General features: G+C 49.4%; 1 protein-coding gene across 3 annotated transcripts in view; it reads right to left on the bottom strand.

Annotated features, from left to right (window-relative positions):
• The window catches only part of SPTBN1 (spectrin beta, non-erythrocytic 1), a 724,701-nt gene that overhangs the window by 208,530 nt on the left and 492,395 nt on the right, over positions 1-23,776 (bottom strand). For all 3 annotated transcript variants that reach the window (XM_029593444.1, XM_029593446.1, XM_029593445.1), the window contains one exon: positions 11,824-11,914. In XM_029593444.1, the coding sequence (XP_029449304.1) occupies positions 11,824-11,914 (91 nt within the window). The remainder of the gene's footprint in view (positions 1-11,823; positions 11,915-23,776) is intronic.

Raw genomic sequence — 23,776 nt, 5'->3', positions numbered from 1 at the left:
TTAAATAGCTCCTGGAGTAATGGTGTTAAAGAGTCCGAAAAAGTTTTGTAGAAATGTGGCGTATAGCCGTCTAACCCAGGAGCCTTGTTAGCCTTGAGATCCTTAATAGCCCACTGTATTTCCAGGGGTGAGATCTCTTGATCAAGTCTACCCTTTTCCTCTGGCGTTAAAGCGGGAAGGGTGACATTCCCGAGATATCTCTGAATCTGGGCATTATTAATATGGGTGTTAGCGGAGTATAGGGCACCGTAGAATTCCTGGAATCTCTGGCGGATATCTGGGGGAGAAGTTAACAAGTCTCCTCCTGTGGTTCGGATCCCTAAAATTTGATTCTGCGTTTGCCTTCATCTTAAAAATCTAGCCAATAGTTTCCCTGAACTGTTACCCCAAGCGAATCTTTCTAAATTCAACATTTTCAATTTGTCCGTCAACTCCGCAGAGGCAAATATTTTCAATTCCTCTCTAGCCTGTTGTAAGGAGGCTTAAGTGGCTCCCGATATCGTACGTTTATGTTCTCTGGCCAGGGTCTCAATTTTCTTAAGAATCTGCTGTTTGTGCGCCATTTTAGAACGTTTCATGTAGGCTCCCTGTGAGATAAATTTACCTCTCAAGACCGCCTTAAGACAGTCCCAAAGCAGGGTGGGCGCCCCCTTGTTATGAGCGATATAATCCTGAATATCATCTGTTATCTGTTGGCGGAACCGGTCATCTCGTAATAAAGTGTCATTTAGTTTCCAAGATTTAAAACCTGTGGTGTCATGTTTAACACAGATGTTTAAGATTATGGAAGCATGATTGGACCATGTGATATTCTGGACATCTGCATCCCCAATTCTGTCTACTATCAGTTTATCGAGCAAAAAGAAATCTATACGGGAATAAGTATTGTGAGAGGCCGAAAAAAAGGTATAGTTTCTCCCAGTTGGGTTCTGCTGTCTCCAGGGGTCTACCAGATTCCATTTATCTATAAGAGATTTTAGTCTCTTTCTGTGAGGACGGGAACCCTCTAGCGCACCCTTGGAGTTGTCCAAGCGGGGATCCAAAGTCATATTAAAATCGCCCACAACTATTAGCATAGAACCTTGGAAAACCCTTCGACCTAGGGCGTCTAAGGCTCTTTAGTCTTTCCCTGGAGGGGCCGAGGAGTGAGGGTGAATTCTCTTGGCCTTTTTCTGGGCTGATTCCACTACCTCTGATTGGTGTGGCAACTGGCTCTTCTGAAAACCCAGGGCCTGTTGCACTAGGTAGGTGGCATCCGTCTTCTTATTGACCAGAGGCATTGTACCTGGATGTTCCCACAGACTGTGAAGGAGGTCCAGAAGAACCTCATGTACCGGGACCGCCATCTCCTCCTTAGGAGCGTCCACAAACTGTAGGACCTCCAACATTTTGTGGCGGGTGTCTTCCTCGGTTGACAGCTGGAAAGGAATTGTTTCCGCCATCTCCCTGACAAAACTAGCAAAGGAGAGCTCCTCTGGAGGTGAGTGCCATCTCTCTTCCCGGGGGGGGGGGGGGGGGGGGGGGGGGGGGAGGCTCTGAAAGAAGTTCCTTGGAGGCCTCCAAGGAGTCTTCAGAGGAGGTGTCCCCCCAAGGGTCAGAGGGGGCCTCTTCCTCACCGGCAAAGCGCCTGGGACGAGGAGAGAGACTAAAGCCCAGGGTACGGGGGGCGGGCACTGATGGACGGTGAGGTGGCACCAACAGAGGTGGTACTGGGACCTGCAAAGGATGCCGGTGAACTGGAAGGCCCGATGGCCCGGGGACGGGCTCCAGCATTGGCGGTTCTTATCGCAGAGATGGGCGAGGAGCCGCATCTTCCTCCTACGAGGAGCCTGGAATTGGGATCGAGACTGGAGGAGGTGCTGGTGGTTGGCTGGACACAGAGGGGCCCGCTGGTACGGGCTGCGTCGGCAAAGCACCGAGCAACACGTCCAGCCTTTTCAGGAGAGGTGCAAGAGGGCGGCGGGTCTGATGCCGATGGCAATTGGAGGCCCCAAAGGGCACTGAGCACTGCCTGCTGGACCACACGATCCAGCTCCTCTCTAAACAAGGGTGCAGACAAAACTGACCCTGGAGTAGGAGGCAGGCTAGGTATCACAGGAGCATCCACGGAGGCTCGGTGCCCGGCACAACACCGTGGGCTGCCGGGTCCAGAGGAGGATGGGGCCTCCTCTCCCTGGGGCTTCTTCGAAGGGGGTTTGATCGAGGCCGATGCTGGCACCGGACGGTGACGACAGTCGGTGCTGGCGTCAATGCTTCCCACGGTGCTCGGCCTGGTCCTTCTCCGGCGCCGAGGACAACAATGCGGAAGTCTTTGAATGCTTCGATGCCGGTGAGGGGCGGTTTCCTGCTCCTTGGTCTTCTTGGCTGGGCTTCGATGGGGAAGGGCCCAAGTCAGAGTGATCCCCACGACTTGATGCACCCAGAACTAGAGTCGATGGTTCCAAGCAATCTGCACCAAACAAGTGCTCCATCTTCTCCAGGTGGCACTGAACGGAGGTGCGCTACTGGTGTCGCCATGGCCCTGACAGTGTGTGCTTTTACACGGTCTTGCAGCGGAATGCCTGCTTGCTGATAGCAAAAAGAAATGCAGTCCACTAACCAGGAGGAGAGGGTCTGCTTTCTCACAGGATTTCCCAATTTGATGGTATCAAAAGAGAAACAATTGAGTAGATTTCCTGTAGGCCAACGTGCAGTCTAGATAGAAGGCTAGGGCACATTTGCAGTCCAAGGAATGCAGAGCCTGTTCTCCTGGATTTGAATGGGCCCTGAGAAAAAAGGTAGGTAGGATAATGGATTGATTAATATGAAATTCCGATACTACCTTCGGTAAAAATTTAGGGTGAGTGTGGAGCACTACCCTGTCATGCAGAATTTTAGTGTGAGGCGGGTAGGCAACTAATGCCTGCAGTTCACTGACTCTGCGAGTGGACGTGATAGCGAGAAGGAAAACTACTTTCCACGTGAGATAACAAAGATCACAAGAGTGGAGAGGCTCAAACAGAGGTTTCATGAGCCGTCCCAAAACCACGTTGATGTCCCAAGCAAGGGCCGGAGGGCGCAGTGGAGGTTTTAAGTGGAGCAAACCTCTCATAAAGTGTGTTACTAAGGGTTGTGTCTAAATGGAGAAATTACTTACCTGATAATTTCGATTTCCTTAGTGTAGACAGATGGACTCAGAACCAATGGGTATAGTGTACTCGTGCTAGCAGTTGGAGACGGATCAGATTTCAATCTGACGTCAGCCCCTAGTACATATACCCCTGCAGGAAGTGCAGATCCTCAGTATTCTTCCTTGCAAAGCATTGTGGATATATGTTTGACTGACCGATTGGTTAATTTGATTAACTTGTATAACTTCATAACTATATAAACGTTATAACTTGATTAACTGGATTAATTTGAACTGGGCGATTGAGTATAGCTGGAGACCGCCAGGGAGCTCAACCGGAAAGCGTCGACACCCAGCCGGGTGGAGACCTAGGTAAACGAAAAGGAGGCTTACCCTTGAATCATTTGCAATACCATGCGTGACGGCAGCCAAGGGCGGGCTGCTGAGTCCATCTGTCTACACTAAGGAAAACAAAATTATCAGGTAAGTAATTTCTCCATTTCCTAGCGTGTAGCAGATGGACTCAGAACCAATGGGATGTATAAAAGCTACTTCCGAACCGGGTGGGAGGCTGCCTGTGACCCACTCAGTATTGCCCTTGCAAATGCCGTGTCCTCCCGGGCCTGAACATCCAGACGGTAGAATCTGGAGAAGGTATGGATGGAGAAGCATGTCGCCGCCCTGCAAATCTCGGCGGGTGACATCATTCTTGTTTCTGCCCAGGATGCTGCCTGGGCTCTGGTCGAATGGGCCTTGATCTGTAGAGGCGGAGGTTTCCCTGCTTCTACGTAGGCCGCCTTGATGACTTCCTTGATCCATTGGGCTATGGTTGCCCGCGAGGCTGCTTCCCCTAGTCTTTTCCCGCTGTGAAGGACGAAAAGGTGGTTCGTCTTTCGTACGGGTTCTGACATTTCCAGGTATCTGGAAAGGATTCTGCCAACGTTGAGGTGACGCAGACTATGGGCTTCTTCCGAATTCTTCAGGGCTCCCGCCGACGGGAGTGAGATGGTCTGGTTCAGATGGAAGTGGGAGACCACTTTGGGAAGGAATGACGGTACCGTGCGCAGCTGGATGGATCCCGGAGTGAACCTAAGAAAGGGTTCACGGCAGGACAGCGCTTGTAGTTCAGATATGCGTCGCGCTGAACAAACTGCCAGTAGGAAGACAATCTTCAGGATCAGCTGATGGAGTGATAGCCCCCGAAGAGGTCTGAAGGTGGTTCCCGATAGGAAGTCCAAGACAAGGTTGAGATTCCACAGAGGTACCGGCCACTTCAGAGATGGACGAATGTGTTTGACTCCTTTCAGGAAACGTGACACATCCGGGTGAGAGGCTAGGCTATCGCTCTCGCCCCTGGTGCCGAAGCATGCCAGTGCTGCCACCTGTACCTTGATGGAGTTGAGGGACAGTTCTTTCTGGAGTCCGCTCTGTAGGAACTCGAGCATCACGGGAACTTTAAGTGAACATGTCTTGATATCGTGATCTTCGCACCAGGCTTCAAATATTCTCCAGATCCTTATGTATGTTAACGATGTGGAGAACTTGCGTGCTCGGAGGAGGGTGTCTATTACCGCCCCCGAGTATCCGCTCTTCTTCAGGCGAGCCCTCTCAATGGCCAGACCGTAAGAGAGAATTGAGCTGGGTCCTCGTGGAAGATCGGACCCTGTTGTAGCAGGTCCCTGAGAGGGGGCAGGGGTAGAGGGTTCCCTGCCAGCAGTCTTCTCATGTCTGCGTACCACGGTCTTCTTGGCCAATCCGGGGCCACCAGAAGAACTAGTCCCTTGTGTAGCTGTATTTTGTGAATGATTGCGCCCAAGAGGGGCCATGGCGGGAAGGCATATAAGTAGGGTCCCCCGTGGCCAGGCCTGCACCAGGGCATCGATCCCTTGGGATTGTAGATCCCGCTTGCGGCTGAAATATCTGGGTACTTGGGCGTTGGTTCTGTTCGCCAGAAGGTCCATTTCCGGTGTTCCCCACCGGTTTACTATCATCCGGAAGGCTGCGGGAGACAGCTTCCATTCTCCTGGGTCTAGACTTTCTCTGCTGAGGAAGTCCGCCATGATGTTGTCCTTCCCGGCGATGTGGGTGGCAGAGATCTCCTGTAGATTTGCTTCCGCCCATGTCATCAGTGGGTTTATATCTCCAGTGACACCTGTTGGCTTCTGGTTCCCCCTTGTCTGTTGATGTAGGCAACCGTTGTGGCGTTGTCGGACATCACCCTGACCGCTTTGCCTCGGAGTCTTTGGGCGAACCGCAGGCAGGCGAGTCTGACTGCCCGCGCTTCTAGGTGATTGATGTTCCATCCTGCCTCTTCTGTGTTCCACTGCCCTTGGGCGGTTAATTCCTCGCAGTGTGCTCCCCCATCCCCGTAGGCTGGCATCTGTAGTTAGCAGAGTCCAGGCTGGGGATGATAATCTTGAGCCTCTGTTCATGTGGCTGGGCTGCAGCCACCAGTGTAGTTTGGTCCGAACTGTGCCCGGGAGGGCTAAGCGTATGGTGTAGTTGTGCGACCGTGGGTCCCAACGGGACAGCAGTGAGTGTTGTAGAGGCCTCATGTGGGCCCTCGCCCAGGGGACCACTTCCAGTGTGGATGCCATCAGCCCTAGGACCTGCAGGTAATCCCATGCCGTGGGGCGAGGGTCGCTCATCAAGGATTACAACCGGTTCCACAGTTTTGATCTCCTTGTGGGAGTCAGGCTGACTTTGTCTTCCTTGGTGTCGAAGTGGACCCCCAGGTATTCCAATGATTGTGAGGGCTGCAGGGAACTCTTGTTCGTGTTGACCACCCATCCGAGGCTCTCCAGTAGAGACTTGAATCTGTTGGTTGACTGGATGCTTTCCTCTGGTGACTTTGCCCTGATCAGCCAGTCATCCAAGTAAGGATGTACGAGGACTCCTTCCTTCCGCAGTATTGCTGCCACTACCACTATCACCGTGGTGAACGTCCGTGGTGCTGTGGCTAGCCCGAAGGGTAGGGCCCGGAACTGGTAGTGATAGCCCAGGATCTTGAAACTTAGGTAACGCTGGTGTTCCTGATGAATTGGGATGTGCAGGTACGCCTCTGACAGGTCCAGGGAGGTGAGGAACTCTCCCGGCTGTATTGCCTTTATTACGGATCTCAGGGTTTCCATGCGGAAGCGGGGGACCTTCAGGTATCTGTTTACGGATTTGAGGTCCAGGATTGGTCGGAACGTTCCCTCTTTCTTGGGAACGAGAAAATATATGGAATAATGACCAGAGTTTATCTCCTGAGGAGGTACCGGAGTTATGGCCTCGAGGTTCAGTAGCCTGGCCAGTGTAACTTCCACTGCCGCCTTTTTGGTGGGGTCGTGGCAGGGGGACTCCACAAACCTGTCCAGGGGAGTGCGTATGAAGTCCAGGTAGTACCCTTCCCGGATGATGGCTAGGACCCACTTGTCCGAAGTTATCTCGACCCATCTTTGGTAGAATAGGGCCAGTCTGCCCCCTATGGCTTCCCTCGGATGGGTCGGCTGATTCTCATTGCGGAGCGCGGCCGGGCCCTGAGCCCGGCCGGGCCCTGAGCCCGAGTTGTTTCCCCTCTTGTTGTGCTTGTTCCGAAAGGACTGGTTCCTGCCCGGAGGGCGGGACGCCTGGTAGCTGCTCCTATATGGGTTGAAGCGCAGCGAGCTTCTGCCCCTGGAGGCCCTGGAAGGCTGTCGCTGGGCTCTCCTTGACTTGTCTTCCGGAAGGCGCGGTACTGGGGATTCGCCCCATTTGCCCGCCATCTTTTCTAAATCGCTGCCGAACAGAAGTGTTCCTTTGAAGGGCATCCTTGTGAGGCGGGTTTTGGAAGATGGGTCGGCCGACCAGCTTCTGAGCCAGAGCTGTCTCCTGGCCACCACCGCCGATGATACTCCTCTGGCCGCTGTGCGTACGAGGTCTGAGGATGCGTCCGTTAGAAAGGATAGCGCTGGGTCCAGGATATCTCCCAGGGTGCCGTTCCTGGCCTGGGATAAGCAGGCACGTGTCACCACGTGCACCGTGGTGCACGTGGTGACACGTGCCTGCTTATCCCAGATTGCCTGCTTATCCTCAGATTGCGGCCACGTGGTGACGTGGCCGCAATCTGAAGAGACATAGCGGCCACGTCAAATGACTGTTTAAGCATGGCTTCTAGCCACCGGTCATGCGTGTCCTTGAGTGCTGCTCCTCCCTCTACCGGAATGGTGGTGCGCTTGGAGACTGCGCAGACCAAGGCATCCACTCTAGGGCAAGCGAGCATGTCTTTGGTTGCTGGATCCAGGGGGTACAAGCTGGCCAAGGCCCGCCCCCCTTTAAAGGCAGACTCTGGGGTGTTCCATTCCAGGTCAATTAGCTGTTGAGCGGCTCGCAAGAGCGGGAAATGACGGGAGGTCTGTCGAAGGCCTTCCAGAAATGGGTTCTCCTCGGGATCCCCCGGGGTTTCTGAATCCGGAATCGCCAGTTCCGCCAGGCATTGGGAGATCAGATCCGGGAGCTCCTCCTTTGTGAAGAACCGTCTCATGGTTCGGTGGGGTTCTGTCCCCGGGGGAGTTCTTCTTCTAGGGGTTCGACTTCTTCTGAGACGCTGTACCTCCGAAGGTGGGACTACTTGGCGGTAAAAGCCTATGCCTAGGTCTTGTGGGGCCTGGAGCATAGGGGTCCTCCTGCGACGTATGTGGTTGGTCCGCCCGGGAATCCGTTTGCATTCGGACAAAGGCGTGAATCCCCTTGAAGAGTTCCACCCAAGAAATAGACGAGAGGTCCACATTGAGTGGCGCTGCTTCCCTGGGAGCCTCCGGCTGAGAGGGAGTCCCGCTGGGGGTTGCTAGCTCCAAGGAGCCCCCTGAGGAGCTAGTCCCCGGCCCTGGGCAAGACTGAGCCTGTGGTGGATCTCCCAGGGCCTCCTCGCATTGGGCGCATAAGGCATCGGCTTCCTGGCTCTGGGCGGCCCTGAGGTGGCATGCTGAGCAGAGGCCTAGGGATTTTACTTCCGTTATTGGAGGTGTCGAGGTTGCCTGCGCGTACATGTTTCGCTCCGGAGCGCCTGGCCGCATGTGCGCGTATCTGAGCGCTTAACCCGGGATGTGAGCGCGGGTAGTCGAGTGCGCGTAGTCCGTGCGACCGGGACTTGCGCACGCCGCTTATGCGTCCAAGGGTTCTTGTGCGTATATCATCCCCAGCCTGGACTCTGCTAACTACAGATGCCAGCCTACGGGGATGGGGGAGCACACTGCGAGGAATTAACCGCCCAAGGGCAGTGGAACACAGAAGAGGCAGGATGGAACATCAATCGCCTAGAAGCGCGGGCAGTCAGATTCGCCTGCCTGCGGTTCGCCCAAAGACTCCGAGGCAAAGCGGTCAGGGTGATGTCCGACAACGCCACAACGGTTGCCTACATCAATAGACAAGGGGGAACCAGAAGCCAACAGGTGTCACTGGAGATAAACCCACTGATGGCATGGGCGGAAGCAAATCTACAGGAGATCTCCGCCGCCCACATCGCCAGGAAGGACAACATCATGGCGGACTTCCTCAGCAGAGAAAGTCTAGACCCAGGAGAATGGAAGCTGTCTCCCGCAGCCTTCCGGATGATAATAAACCGTGCGACACAAAGGAGGAGCTCCCGGATAGTAAACCGCGCGACAGGTAAATTTTGTGCGCTCGGGTGGCGATGTGAACGGCGAGAATAAGGCCAAGATAGCGACGGCGACCATGCGGGCAAGATGGCGACTACCTCGGAGGGTCTCCACGTGGGAAGGCCCTTGGAAATGCCGGGGTCTGGCCCTGCTAGGGCGAATCAATCAGGTGGCGCTGGCTTCAGCCGATGGCCTGTGCTCGTCCTCAATCCTCGGAGACCGGCACAAGTAAAGATTTCTACCTTGCCTTATCTTCAGCGCTTCCCAGTCTCGACCCAGGTGGTCTCCGGCTGCAGGGGGGGGGGGGGGGGGGGGGGGGGAGGGCAACTACCTTCACCGCCGCTTTTGAGAGTGCACCCGCTGCCTCTCAGCCGCGCCCGAACTCCTCTCACTCGGGGGCTGTAAGTCCTCGCCGCAATTCAGCCGCCGGACTGAGGCTGCCTCTATGCCGCGCCCAATCCTTCGGGGGCTAGGTCCCGCCGCGATTCAGCCGCCGGACCGAGGCTCACCTCCGAGGGATCACGGAAATCACCTCGGGAATCTCGACTGCGGGAGGGACCTGAGGGTATCACCGCAGGAGAGCGGGGCTCGTCTTCAATAGAATTTTCTTCTTTAAATTTGGTTCCAACGCTCGGAGAGCGTGCAGATAGCTCCTAACTGCTATGGAGACGGAAAATACTGAGGATCTGCACTTCCTGCAGGGGTATATGTACTAGGGGCTGACAGATTGAAATCTGATCCGTCTCCAACTGCTAACACGAGTACACTATACTCGTTCTGAGTCCATCTGCTACACGCTAGGAAAAAGGAACATTCCCCACGCCTTTATGAAACACTGCTACCGCGCTGACATGCACCCTGATGGAGGAAGTTTTCAGGCCTGCCTCCGACAGGTGCCAGAGATAGTCCAGAAACTTCGCCATGGAACAAGTGAAGGGGTCTAAGGATCTCTTCCATTTAGAACGATAAGACCTTCTCGTAGAAGGCTTTCTTGAAACTACCAGGACTCGGGACACAGACTCTGAAAGGTTAAGAGGTTGGAGTATTAACCTTTCAACATCCAGGCAGTCAGAGATAGGGCCTGGAGGTTGGGGTGGCGCAGGCAACCGTTGTTCTGAGTTATCAGAATTGGATCCTTCCCCAGAGGAATGTGGCGGCGTACTGTTAAGTCCTGGAGGATTGGAAACCACACCTGGCATGGCCAGTGAGGGGTTATCAGAATCATTATGCCCTTGTTCTTCCGTAACTTCACGAGAGTCTTCGATATTAGTGGAAGTGGAGGGTATGCATAGAGGAGACGGCTGGCCCACGAAAGGACTAAAGCGTCTCTCGGTTGCGAGTGGTGGCTGAGAGTTAGAGGGCCCTTCCAGAGGGTCTGATGGCATGCCAGTGGAGGACCCCGGGGAGGAGGGAGGGGAGACTGGCGAGTCTGAACTTTGCGGATATAAGGAGGCCGAGGAAGACTGGTTGACAGGCCTCCGGGGTCTAGACGGGGAAGTGGATGGAGGAGAAGCTTGTGGGGAGGTAACTGGAGGCCCCACTCAGGACACCTTGGATTCCAGGTCCACAAAGAAGGTGGTGAGGGCCTGAGAGATCTGCAGCATAGCCTTAGAGGCAAGGCTTCCGTCCTGCATGGCCCTGTCTCCAGGATTGGTGGAATGCCTGTGTCGTGTATGCAGTGCCGCAAGCAAGATGCCATCTGCAGCTGTCCACCCATAGCTGAGTGGACAATGGAAGTATGGGAGAAGGCCTGTGCCACTTTCACCAGAGGGTCCTGAAGTTGAGGCGATAAGGTTTTTGCACCTTGAGACCAATGTCAACTCCGAATAGACCGTATCAGAGCCCCCTGAACGGCGAGGAGCTAGGAGGATTCTCAATCTCCGAGAACTCCACATCGCAGTGTTCCTGTCTTGAGGGCTTCTCAGAAAGCTAGTGAGGTGGATGTCTGCGGTGCGCGGCATGCCCTGAGTGCGTCGTTGATGGCGGAGGCTTCGGACACGCCGAGTGTTTCGAGTGCGCCTGATGTTTTGAATGTGGAGGGCACTTTGGGTGCACCACATGCATCGTGCGTGCCGCATGCGTCATGTGCACCACAACTGTGTCCTGTGGCTGCAATGGCACCCCAAGCTGGGCTTCATGCGCCGCTAGCTCCAACGCACTGGAGCGGTTTGCATCGGGTACAGCCCTTTGGTTATAGCCTGATTTTCCCTGAACTGATCCCACATGGGGGGGGATACACTGATGGACGCGAGGCATGTTGGGTTCCATAATAGGCTGCACCCCCGACACGATGGTTTGGTCAGTCGGGGGGGGGGGGGGGGCAGGCATTGCTTGGATTGTCATTTCAGCGCGAGGTGGGCCCCGTGGTCCCAGGGAGGACGCTCTCTTTTTTGTTCTGGATGCTCTGACCTTGTGTGGACCCAGAGAAGAGTGGATCAAGCGGTCTGACGTTGGGTCACAGGAGCCCAACTCGGCGCGCTGTCGTTGGGCCTGGGGGGACATCTGACCACAGTACTTGCAGGAAAAGTTACTGGTTTTTTTTTTAGATTCCATAGCAGGAAAAAAAAATCCCCACCCATAGCATCAGATTCTAGGAGAATTTCAAACTAAGTAAAAATATTCTCTCTGTAATTTGAGGCTTTGAGTCTGGCATCTCTCTTTGACCCATTCCACTGGTCCTCCCAAGAAGCTAGTGGAAACATGCAGCTTCTGGACTAGCACAACTGTGGTTCCAGCATTATACAGCTTTAAATAAAAAGTTCTCATGGCCAGCTAAATAATATGCCCTTCTTGCCTCAAAAATAAAACTATTCAAAACAAGAGCAATAAAAAGTGATATTTCCTTCTGAGAATGTATGAAGTGGTCTGTTTCACAGCTACCCTTCTCAGGAAGGGGCGGAAGGGCAACATTTCAATACATTAGAATCAGTTTACATGCCACTTTGTGCATATGAAATTTCTGTCTCTGAACAGAATTAACATAATGGCAGGATTAAGAGGTCAAAAGAAAATGAAACTAATAGAGAACGTGCATAACTGTTATATAACTTTCACAGTACTGTAAATGCATGCTGAAGAGATTCTGGTAACAAATACCTCCTGGCAATCCTGAAGAAACTTTTGCAGATCCCTGTTGTCTTTTAATCGCATCAGAAGCTCACTGGCTGCCTCCCGATTCTTTTTATGTCTATTTAAAAAAGAAAACATTTTCGTTATAAAGTAGTCAAATTATTTCTTTGGATTCAATTTTTTAAATTTTGGAGCTTCATGGGAAGGTATATAATGAAAAAAAACTTTTAACCTCAGTTTCATTTTTCCTGTTACATTCTCAAACAGTGGAAATACAATAAAGCATCAGACCATCCATCAGGTTTACAAACAGGCAATTTTTCTGGCTTGAATTCAACTACTGAGACCTTATTTTGAAGGGGGAAATATTCTTAATTCCTTTTTTCCCTTTATTTTGAAAAAGGGATATTTTGCATTACTTTTTTTGGGGGGTGGGGGGGAGATATTGCTCTAATTTACAGAGAAAGCAGAAGGGAAGGGTTGCCTTACTCTAGTGTTTTTTTCCTGCCTTTGGGGCCGATGCAATATTATTTTCGGAAAGCGAGCACTGAAAAGTCAGCACCCGCTTTTTAGCGCATACATGGCACCCACAAGGGGGGCGCCATGCAATACGCAAATTAGGGGGTCGCGCAAGGAGGCGCTAGGGTCGCCAGCGCAACCTTAGCACCTCCTTGCTAACTTGACCCCGCGGTTACCGGCGGTCTGCCGGTTATGAGCACTGACGCCGATAAACTCGGCATCGGTTTTCATTACTGCAGCCGGCTGGTTATGAAAACAGACGCCGAGCATGTCGGCGGTCTTCAAAGCAGCAGGCAGAGTTTTTTTTTCTTTTTTTACTTTTAAAAAAGTTACAGAAAAGCAGCTTTTTTTGCTTTTCTGTACTTTTTTCAGTGCACTCAGCTATTAACACCTGCTCCAGGCAGGCGTTATTATCTGAGTGATAAATGTGTGTCTGAGATGCACATTTATTTTTTTGCATTTGGAGTGAATGAGTAATAGCCTCATTCACATGCATTTGCATGTGATGAGCGCTAACTCATTCACTCCACGGACCACGCACGTTAAACAGGCGCTAATCCCCCTATTGTATTAGGGGGTGGATTAGCGCCTGTTTAACCCACATCCAACAGCGGGTTAAACAGTACACTCGGCTGAGTGCACTGTATTGCATCGGCCCCTTTGGATTAAGTAGTTCAAAGGGAAAGTTTTTGTTTGAATCCTGGGGAGTTGAAATGAGCTTGTTACTTATGTTAATTGTATCTGGGGCTGAGCTCTGTATAAAACTCAGTCAAGCTAATTGTTTTTGCTCTTTTTTTTTTTTTTTTTAAAGGGATATTTTGCATTGCTTTTTTTTTGTTTCTTGGGTATTATTACTGCTTAGGTTTTGAAAGAAAGATTAGAAAGAAAGGGGATCCCTCCCCCACACCAACTCCCACTCACCCCTACCTTCAATTCTAACTTTACAGACTAACCCACTAACTAGGGAGCTGGACTACACAGAATAACTTGACATTGGTTGCAGAGTAACACAAGAAAGTCATTTAGCTAAATGTATTCATTTGTGAAATCATAACAAGCAAATTTCAAGGGGAGCTTAATTAACTGTACCATAGTATATACTTCAATTTATTTTTAGCTGGTCTGACCGTTCATAACTAAACCAACAAGATTCTTTATAGAATACATACTTAATAGATACAAAAACATTAGGGTTTTACAAAAATTTTTATAACTGAGGCAACTGCAAAATTAACCCTAACCAAAATGACTAGAAACAGAATGTCTATTAGGCATCATAGTTAAACAGATTAAATTCACAGATTAGGCTAAATTACTAGTCATCAGTTGGAGAGAAGTACTGCTTGGTACCAGGAAAGGGAAGGAATAGCAAGTGATTTAGGTAATTTGTTACTTCTGCAAGTAGATCAAATTCAGTAAATTTCTTTTTAACTTAATTGGTAGCATCTTATTTGATCTTTCTGGTGGTAATTTCTAGGAGTTCTGGTTTACTTTTGGGCCTCCAGCAAAAATGAAGTGAACAAAGGTTACAGCACAAAACACAATACATCGATTCATAAATATATTTGTAGTCTGAAAGAAGATAAGACACTTCATATTTCCAAGCATCAAATAAGCAAACAGGACCACAAATAGAGATTTTCAGTACAGAGGTGAAAGTCAGATTCCACAGGCCAGTTAATTTTACTTGCAGGACAGTTGAGGAAAAGGCAGGGACTTTGGCAGGTCTCTCTCATTTTTCTCAACAGGTATCAGAAGCCTCCAACTGAAGGATGCCTGAAAAATCCTATGTTAAAGTTGTTGCCACTGTTACCACTTCTACTGCTATGCAGACTGATGCCCTGATCTACAGTGAGGAACCAATTCAATGTGAAAGATGTCTGCAGATGGACTCCCAAAGGAAAAGGGTGGCAAGACTGAGAAGCATCCATGAGAATAAAGACCACATCCATGAAATGCTTATCAAGCTGACAAAAATGGAAAACTCAAGCAGAGGAGACTGTCAAAATGGACCCAGATTACTACAGCTAATAGATTCTACACCACAAGTCCAATCTCCCTTGAACAGAAGCACAGGTATGCAGTCTAGGAAATGGAGGAGGAGGAGAAATCATCCCAGGATGAGGAGAAACTGAAACATGCAAACCCCAAAGCTGCAAGCTCAACAACTACTGCACATAGGAGGCAGAAGGCAATGGTAGTTGATGACTCGCTTGTGAGGGGGAAGGAGGAACCCATCTGCCAACCAAACATGTTGGTCTGCAAACTAATGGTGAGCAGACTGTGGTGAGCAAACTAATGGCATCACTGCTAAAACATATAGTACAATTCCTGGAATCCAATGGATTGCAAGATCCGAGGCAGCATGGTTTTACTGGAGGTAAGTCTTGTCAGATGAATCTGATCAATTTCTTTGATTGGGTGACAGAGTTGGATCAAGTGTAAGTGCTAGACATAATGTGCTAGGATTTCAGCAAGGCCTTTGACACAGTTCTGCACAGACTGTGCACCCTTGGTAAGGATTCTAGAGTGACTATCTGGTTTAAAAATTGGCTAACTGGGAGGCAAAGGGTAGTGGTAAATGGAGTTTTCTCTGAGGAGGGGATTGTTACTAGTGGTGTGCCAGAGGTCCTTGAACCGGTTCTTTTCAACAATTTGTAAGGGACATACCAGAAGGGAACACAGGGAAGAATATCTGTTAAAACTGAAGGAGAGGAAGAAAAATAAAGAAAGAAAGGTCAAGTGGAAGAAAGGACTGCCAAAGAGGGTAGAGAGGTTACAGGAGGTATCCTTTAAAAGGCATTCTCGCGAGGTTAGTCTTGGAGGTCGCATTGGCTGACCAATTTCGGAGCCATAGTTGCCTTCTGGCTGCCACTATGGAGAAGACGCCCCTGGCTGAGGTGCGCACCAGGTCAGAGGTCGCATCCGTGAGGAAAGATATCGCTGGTTCTAATGTTTCAGCGAAAGTGGTTGCGTCCCTAGAGAGAAGCAAGCAGGCACGTGTCATAACGGCGCAGCAGGAAGCGATCTGCAGGGTCATTGCTGTGACATCAAATGACTGTTTAAGGATGGATTCCTGACGTCTATCCTGGGCATCCTTGAGTGCAGCTTCTCCTTCAACTGGAATGGTAGTGCGCTTTGAGATTGGACGCAATGGTCTGCACTCTTTTGGGAACCGTAGGAATTCTTTGGCCGTGGGTTCCAGGGGGTATAGGGCTCGTCCTCCTTTGAAGCTGGCCTCCGGGGCATTCCATTCCAGGTCAATCAGTTGTTGTATGGCCTGCAGCATTGGGAAATAGCATGAGGCCTGACAGAGACCGACCAAAGCTGGGTTTGTCTTTTGCTCCGCTGTGGTACTCATGCCTGGAATGGCCAGCGTTTTCAGGGTCAGAGACATGAGAGCTGGTAGCTAGTCTTTGGAGAAGAATCGCATCATGGTTTGGTATGGTTCCATCCCTGGAGGGATTTCCCCTTCCTCCAGGGAGTCAGACTCTTCCCCTGAGGTGTCTGTGTCCCCTAAGGGGAGGCTTTTGCCTGGATGGGGCACGTCTGGGTAGGTGCAAGAGGCGCTTGGAAGGTCTTGTGCTTCTGGTGGAGACTGGGTCCGTGTCACAGGCGGTACCGATTGTGACTGGACAAAGGTTTGCAGCCCTTTGAAGAATTCCACCCAGGAAAAGGTCCCTGGGTCCATACTGAATCCAGTGGAGGTCCCCGAGGTGCCCCCCCTGAAAGTAGGCGCCGAGTCGGAGATACAGAGGTCCAGGGTACTATCATTGGTGGATCCGGATCCCTCTACTGGCTGTGGGGGGCCTTGCTTAGGTTTCCCGAGCCTCTTCGCACTGCAGGCATAGGGCGGAGGCCACTTCAGTGTTGTGCAGCTCTCAGGTGGCAGGCTGGGCAGAGGACTTGTCCCCTTGGCTTTTTTGGCCAGCGGTGCCATTTGTGCGCGTGGAGTGGCTCAAGCTCGTCTATGTGCATAGGTGTGCGCGCCAGGAGGCTTAGTTGTGCGTTCCGGATGCGCCGGTGATGTGTGTGCGGGGTGCACGCGCAGGCTACTAGTTTGTGCACCTGGGCGAGATGTGCGCGCCGCTGTGCGCACGGACCTATTTATGCGCTCGGGACATTCATGCGGGCCACTGTGCGCCCGGCACAGATGCATATGCCGCTGTGCATCCAAGTCGGTTATGCGCCCGGCTCGCCGCTGTGCGCATGGCTCAGTTGGTGTGGACAATACGGCGATCAAGGGGGGAGGAAATGGCGCAGACGACCACGTGGGCAAGATGGCAACCCCTCCACCCCCCAGAGGGTCTCCACATGTGTGGGCCCTCGCACCGGATCGGGGTCTAGCCCGGACGGGGCTGCTCAACCCGACTTTACAGACGTCAGAAGGGACGATCTGTGCGGCAATTCGAGCCTTGGAGACCGGAGACTTAGAAAACGTTTTCTACCTTATCTGGTCTCGGAGTTTCCCGGTCTCGTGCCGGGCGGTCTCCGGCTGCGGGGGGAGAGGGAATTACCTTCACAGTCGCGCTCGATTCAACACCCGCTGCCTCTAAGCCACCCTAGGGGCTAAGTCTATGCCGGGAGCCAGCTACCGGACCGAGGCTTACCTCTGAGGGGTATCGGAAATCACCTCAGGAATTCTCGACTGGGGGAGGGACCCTTAGGTATCACCACAGGAGAGCGGGGTTCGTCTTTTTGAGGTAAATTTTCTCTCTTCTTTGTTTTAGAATTGCTAACACTATTCTAGTGTGTTGATGTGTCCCTATCTGCTTAGGAGACTGAGAAATACTGAAGAGCTAAGCTTCCTGCACGGGTATATGTAGGCTGACGTCAGCGTTGAAATCTGACTCAGTCTCCCATCTGGTATCAGGAGTACACTATACCCATTGGTCCTGAGTCCATCTGCTGCACGATATGAAATTATTGATTGTGGAATTTGATGATTCTGTACTTCATTTAACAATGAGATATACATTTGGAAAGCCATATAGATAATTGTTTTGATACAGACTTTTTTTATTTTTGTCTAAAGGCACAAATAATTGAGTTGTCTTCCTAAGCGATTTTATTTTTTTTTTTAGGTAGAACAGTGCTCTTCTACAATCCAGTGTGTGAAAAGCTTGTTCCTTTGGTGATGGATGTGGTTTTGTGAAAAGTGTTGATAATGCTATTGTTTTGACTTAATGGAATTTGGACACTATTTCTTGTAGACACCTGGGGTGGATATGTAATACTACATGATAGTTAAATATTTGTGTGTACAGTGGGTAGGTTACTAAAACTTGTAACTCACTCTCTGGGCCAAAGTTATGATAAGGAAAAATATTTTCCATGTCAGATATTTTAAGTCTGCTTTTGCAATAGACTCATAAGGTGGCTTCATTAATTGTGGAGCACTATACTGAGATCCCATTGTGGTGGTGGCATTTTTATTGGCAGTTTTAAATTATAAAACCCTCTAATAAATCTCAAGATTGTTGGTGTAAGGGGAGTGTACCCTTGTGCTGTGGCATGACTGGAGCAGTCTAGTAGGCGAACCCACTAGGCCCACTGGGCCTAGTGGGTTCGCCTACTAGACTGCTCCAGTTCAACCTGCAGGGTTCCAGGGAGCTCCTGCTCTGTAACAGCCCAGTGGGCTGTTACAGAGCAGGAGCTCCCTGGAACCCTGCAGGTTGAATCTTTGGGTTCCAGGGGCTGGCAGGACTGAGGTGATTGTCCCACAGGGCGAGCAAGATGAGGAAGTCCAGGATCAAACCGAGGTCAGGGCAGGTTGAAAGCAAGGCGTAGACAAAATCCATAGCAGAGGGTGTTCTCTGCCTGCCTTCCAGTATTGGAGCAAAAGTAAATACCGGAAGGTAGGCAGAGACAAATGCATAGGTAGGACAAGATAATGGAAACAGGACACACACAGGGCAGGGCAGGATAAGGCAAAGCAATGGAGAGGCAAACAAATAGGCGAGGAGCCAGTAGGAAGATTGAGCAGCAAGGCACAGGAACATGGAGCAACATGCACTGCACGGCAATGCAAGAGACCAGTTGCTAAGATGCTGGCTGGGAGCAGGCTAAGGGTTTAAAAACCCAGCCGGCGCTGATGTCAACGTTTCCTGATGCAGGCCAGTAAAAGGAGAGAGCACATGTGCGAAAGTGGCAGCGGCTGTGCTGCAAAGAAGCAGGAATGGCATCTGGGGGGTCCCGTTAGCATTCTAGGGCGAATACAGCCGGTCGTGGGGCCTTCCCGGGGCTGGTCAAACATAGTTGGATGATAAGAAATTGGTTGGCTTCCATGTCGATAAGCTACAACAGTGCTGAAATGAACACTTACTGAAATAGATTTTTAAAGACTTTATAAGACACATTAAGTAAGTCCAGCAAAACTCGGATAGTACAGGAGAAGGGGGTCCATTCTCCGTGACCAGCACTAGTGATTAAATCTTGCTAGGACTTTCTTGTAGTTGTTTTCATGCTGTTAATAGTATTTTGTTCACTTTCTGGGGAAGCTGTTGTTTCTGAGTTAGCTTGCTTTTAACATCCAGGCTGTTAATGCTAGAGACTGGAAGTTGGGATGGAGAAGGGTTCCTCTGAACTGTGTCAATAGGTTTGGGATAAACAGCAATCTGATGGGTGGAGCTATTGTAAATCTGTGTAACCATGGAAACAATTCTGTTGTGGCCAAAATGGAGTTATTAGAATCATTGTTCACTTGTCTTTCCTTTGAGAATTGTTCTTGTTATTAGGGGAATCAGAGAGAATGCATATAATAGGCCCTTGTTTCATGAAATGATGAATGCATCCATAGCTAAAGCTTGGATACTTGGCCTTTTGAAACAATACTGTTGTTGTTGGTGATTGCATGGTAATGTGGTCTATGATCTGTGTGATGCGGGCAACTGGCTTAGTTAGTAACCTTAGCTGCCACATGTGACTGCCAGAGCTCCTTTACTGCTGCTGCTCCCAATTCTCAAAATGAGTTGTATCGAGTACTTCGTGCATTCTCCACTGTCTCATTTAGCTGGGAATAAGCCAGAAACTATCAGAACTCAAAAGGAAGACACTCGGGGGGAGATGGAGGAGCTGTGTGCACCACATAAAGCAGGGCCTGGCTATCCATGTCCTGCATGTTGCCCATTAATCACCATGCTCCAGGGCTCATGGTGTAGCCAGAAGGAAGAGGCATACATGATTATACATGTTCTTAGAAAGGAACGCCTACATTTTTTAAGAGTCACCGCTGTTGAACAAATAGACAAGTATTCATCATTGTGATTTGATATCATAGAAGTTTCAAACTTTGTATTGCTAAGTGTATAACTTCTGATTTAATAAGTACTCTCATTGTGGAAGTAGTATATGCTAACTTCAATTTAACATCTCAATAGAACAATCATTGTTTTTATTTGGTGGTATGAATGTGTGAGTGTGCTAGCTTAGTTTTAATTGTCTATATAGGTATATATGTGGGTATTTTCAATAAATATCGTATAAGTTAAATATGTTGTCTCTCTAAGATTTGTTTGGATTTGAACATCAGGCAGTGGTGATTTTTCCATGGCACACATGTTCAGGTCGGTTGAGAAACACAGCTATAGAGGATGTATGATTTGTCCCAGAAGCAGATTTTGTTTCTCTCCATCCATCACTTTAGCAAGTGCAGTACATTTTCTGTTATCGGAATCTTGTGATTGAGTGGTTGTGTATGTTGATTACAATTGTTTTTTTAGGTGCCTGCTACTGGGCGTATCATGTTGAGCCTTTCCAGGGGTATAACATACTGCTGAAGTCATATGTCCCAAGAATTTCATGTAATTTCACACTGTTGTCCATGTTTTCCCAAATAAGGACAGTGTCAACACCTTTATTTTGTAGGCCTTTCCCTTGATCATGTCCAGTTTCACACCTATAAATTCTAGTTCTTGAGTTGGTAACATGCTGGAATTTTCAAAATTTGCCTCAAGTCCCAGATCGTGCATTACTTGATTTATATGTAAATTTTTGTAAGACATGCGTGATATTAGCCAGTCAACTGTATGGAAAGATAAGCAAATTTTGCTTCCTGAGGAAAGCAGCCACTAATACTAGACATTTGGTTTAAATTTTCAGAGCTGCTGCTAGTTCAAAGGGTAATACTCTGTATTGGTAATGTTGATCCAATAAGAAGCATCTCAAGCATTTTCTGTGTGGCTTGACAACTGGAATACGAGCATGAGCGCCCTTGAGGTCTAGCAAAGTCAACCAATCTTATTTATTTTATTTGGGTCGGTATTTTTAGTTGTAGTTTCAAATGGTTTTGGTAACAGAGGGGTTTTTCAGTTGTTAATGTTTCAAAAATCAGGAAATATCCTTGATGAATGGTTTTCAAAACTCATTTGTCTGTAGTGATGTGTCTCCATCGATCTTTGAAGAATCAGTCTCCCCCTCATTTGTATGCTCGGAAATGGGTTTTGTGTGTAACCTTTCTACATAAGAACATAAGAAATTGCCATGCTGGGTCAGACCAAGTGTCCATCAAGCCCAGCATCCTGTTTCCAACAGAGGCCAAACCAGGCCACAAGAACCTGGCAATTACCCAAACACTAAGAAGATCCCATGCTACTGGTGCAATTAATAGCAGTGGCTATTCCCTAAGTAAAATTGATTAATAGCCGTTAATGAACTTCTCCTTCAAGAACTTATCCAAACCTTTTTTGAACCCAGCTACACTAACTGCACTAACCACATCCTCTGGCAACAAATTCCAGAGCTTTATTGTGCGTTGAGTGAAAAAGAATTTTCTCCGACTAGTCTTAAATGTGTTACTTGATGCCCCCCAGTCCTATTATCCGAAAATGTAAATAACTGATTCACATCTACTCGTTCAAGACCTCTCACGATCTTAAAGATCTCTATCATATCCCGCCTCAGCTGTCTCTTCTGTGGGTCAAAAACCAGACACTAGCCAATGTGGAGTTTGCTGCATCTGTTTTTGTTGCTATCATCCACTATCTCTTTGCCTTGACTTGTGGTAACTGTTGCTGTTGTGGCTGCTATAGTACTATTGGTTGTTGCCTATAAATACCAATATAAGTTGTATCTTCTTCTCTGTGAATAAGGTCTTCTGTATGTATCCTAATGATACTTTCTCTATGAAGTATACATTTTGTGCAAATGATGACTGGCAAGCAGTGCTCTGATTCTTAATCTTTTCTCTGAATAATTTATCACCTGTACACTTGGTGTATCTGCTAGTCTTTCAGGGATTTACTCCCTGAGTCCAGATGCCCATAGCCATGCTTATCTTCTCATTATTATATCTAAAGCCAAAATTCGAGATGATGTGTTTAAAAAATCATAGTTGGAATGTGTGATATGTTTTGTGGTCTTCTGTATCATTTATGACTTTTGTGAATTGTTTGAGATCTTGTACTGAACGTTATTTGCATGATCTGTGAGCATTTGTAGGTTGAAGAGGTATTGTATCATCTGCAACTAGTGGGCCTCTATACTAGATTGTAGTATGGCCCCCTGGAACATTCTCTTACCTGAGTCAAGGAATATTGGGTTCTTACCTGCAGGGGTATTGAAATGTGTTTTGGGCTTTTGGGCTTTTTTCCAACACAGATTCTACCATTAAATCATGTGGGTGTAACATTTCGGCAGGTTGTGGTGAGACCCATGAACAGTTGTCTTTACCCACTGCACCGGACCACAAGATTCCGCCGGAATTCACTCACTGCACTGACGCTACCATTGCAAGCCTCCAACATCGCACCACACCTCCCCCTAGGCAAGAGCACCTTCCTGTTATCAAGGCTCTATGATAGGAAACTCTCCAGAAGCACCCCTTGATGACATCAGCATGGCTGGGTATCTAAGCTCCAGCTACACTCCCAGCCCTCGCCTCAACAACAGGTCTTCCTGCTTTCTGCAACTCGTGTTGCTGTGTTCTTGATCCTGTCTTGCTCCAGCCCTCCTGCCTGCCTTGCCTCATTCAGCCCAGACCTGTCTTCAGTCATCCTCTGTCCCTGGTCCCTCTCCTGCATGCCCAGTACAGACCTCTGCTTCAGATGTGGGCCACTTTTGGCTGCCACCTGGCTTTTGACCTCTGCTATGGACTCAGACTACTTCCTTGCCTGCCGCCTACCTTTGACCTTTGCCAGTCTCTTTCTCTATATCCCCTGTGAGACCCTAAGTCCTGCCAGCCCTTGGAACCCAAAGGCTCAACCCACGGGGAATGGGGCTAATATAGGTGAAGCCCTAGCCAAGCTTAGTCCTTGCCGGGCCACCTCCATCGGTTTTCAGCATGAGCCTAGCAGGTTTGCCTGCGTCAACTATGTCACAGTACAAAGACTCATAATCATCACAGGTTGCTAAGGCCATGAGCTCGGCAGATGAACCTCCTAGTCAGACCATAGCTGGGTTGGAACTCCAGGTGCAACTACAGCAGGAGCAATTAAAATTACTTGTGGACTTCCTCCAAGGACAAGTCCGGCTCTCAAATGAAGAAGAGCATAGATGGAGAAGCATAACCTCTGTCTATACTATGTAGCACAGCGGCATTTTGCCAGCCACTGCCTTGAGAAGACGAAAACATTTTCCAACCTAGGTTTGATTGGAGAGGTAGTCCTAGAGCAACCTGTCTCCTTCCTGCAGTCAGTAGTACTTGTCTGCCTCACCTTCGGGGAGACCACCATTCAAACAGAGGCCTTAATAGAAGCGGTGGCAATTTTATTCAGAAGTCATTGGTTCGTCAATATAACTTGCCGACCACCACCTTGACTACAGCTTGTACCACTTCCTCAGTCTGCAATAAGCCTCAGCCCGGCTGCTTGACCACAGACACCTTATCTCTTAGCTTTGAGACTGGCCTTCACAAAGAAAATATCAAGTTCTTTGTCCTACCTAGAGCAGTCAACTCTGTCATTCTTGGGTTGCCCTGGCTTCAGCTCCACCAACCTGCTATGGATTGGGGTACTTTGCAAATTGCCCATTGGGGCCCCTCCTGCAAAGAGTACTGTGCCTCTCAGATTCTGCCACTGGTCACACCGTTTCGGACAATTTTGCCTGATCTGCTGGGTCCCCCACTTCAGTACGCAGTCGTCACCGATGTATGTGGCAAGCCACAGCCCCAGACCCTGCCGCCTCATAGATCTGGTGACTGTCCATGCAATCTACTGCAAGGGGAGTTGCCCCTTAGAGGCAGGGTCCAATCGATGTCCACAATGGAGACCAAAGCCAGTCAGTCATCTAGAACTCTCAAAACAGAGCTCCTATGAGATCACCGCTCCTCCACCCAGATTCTTCAAAGCCCTTCGTCTTGGAAATAGAAGCCGCTACCATTGGGGTAGAAACTGTCCTCGCTCAACAGAAGGATCAAAGGACTTATGTGCCAGGTTTCCAGGCAACAAATGACCAGCAGGCTGATGCCCTTTCATGCTCTTTCAAAGCTAAAGACGCCTGGGAACCTCTTAAACTTGCATCTAGT

This window comes from Rhinatrema bivittatum, chromosome 3 (genome assembly GCF_901001135.1).
Source record: "Rhinatrema bivittatum chromosome 3, aRhiBiv1.1, whole genome shotgun sequence".
Taxonomy (NCBI): Eukaryota; Metazoa; Chordata; class Amphibia; order Gymnophiona; family Rhinatrematidae; genus Rhinatrema; species Rhinatrema bivittatum.
Note: the sequence above shows the minus strand (reverse complement) of the source record. Positions and strands in the feature narration are given on the sequence as shown.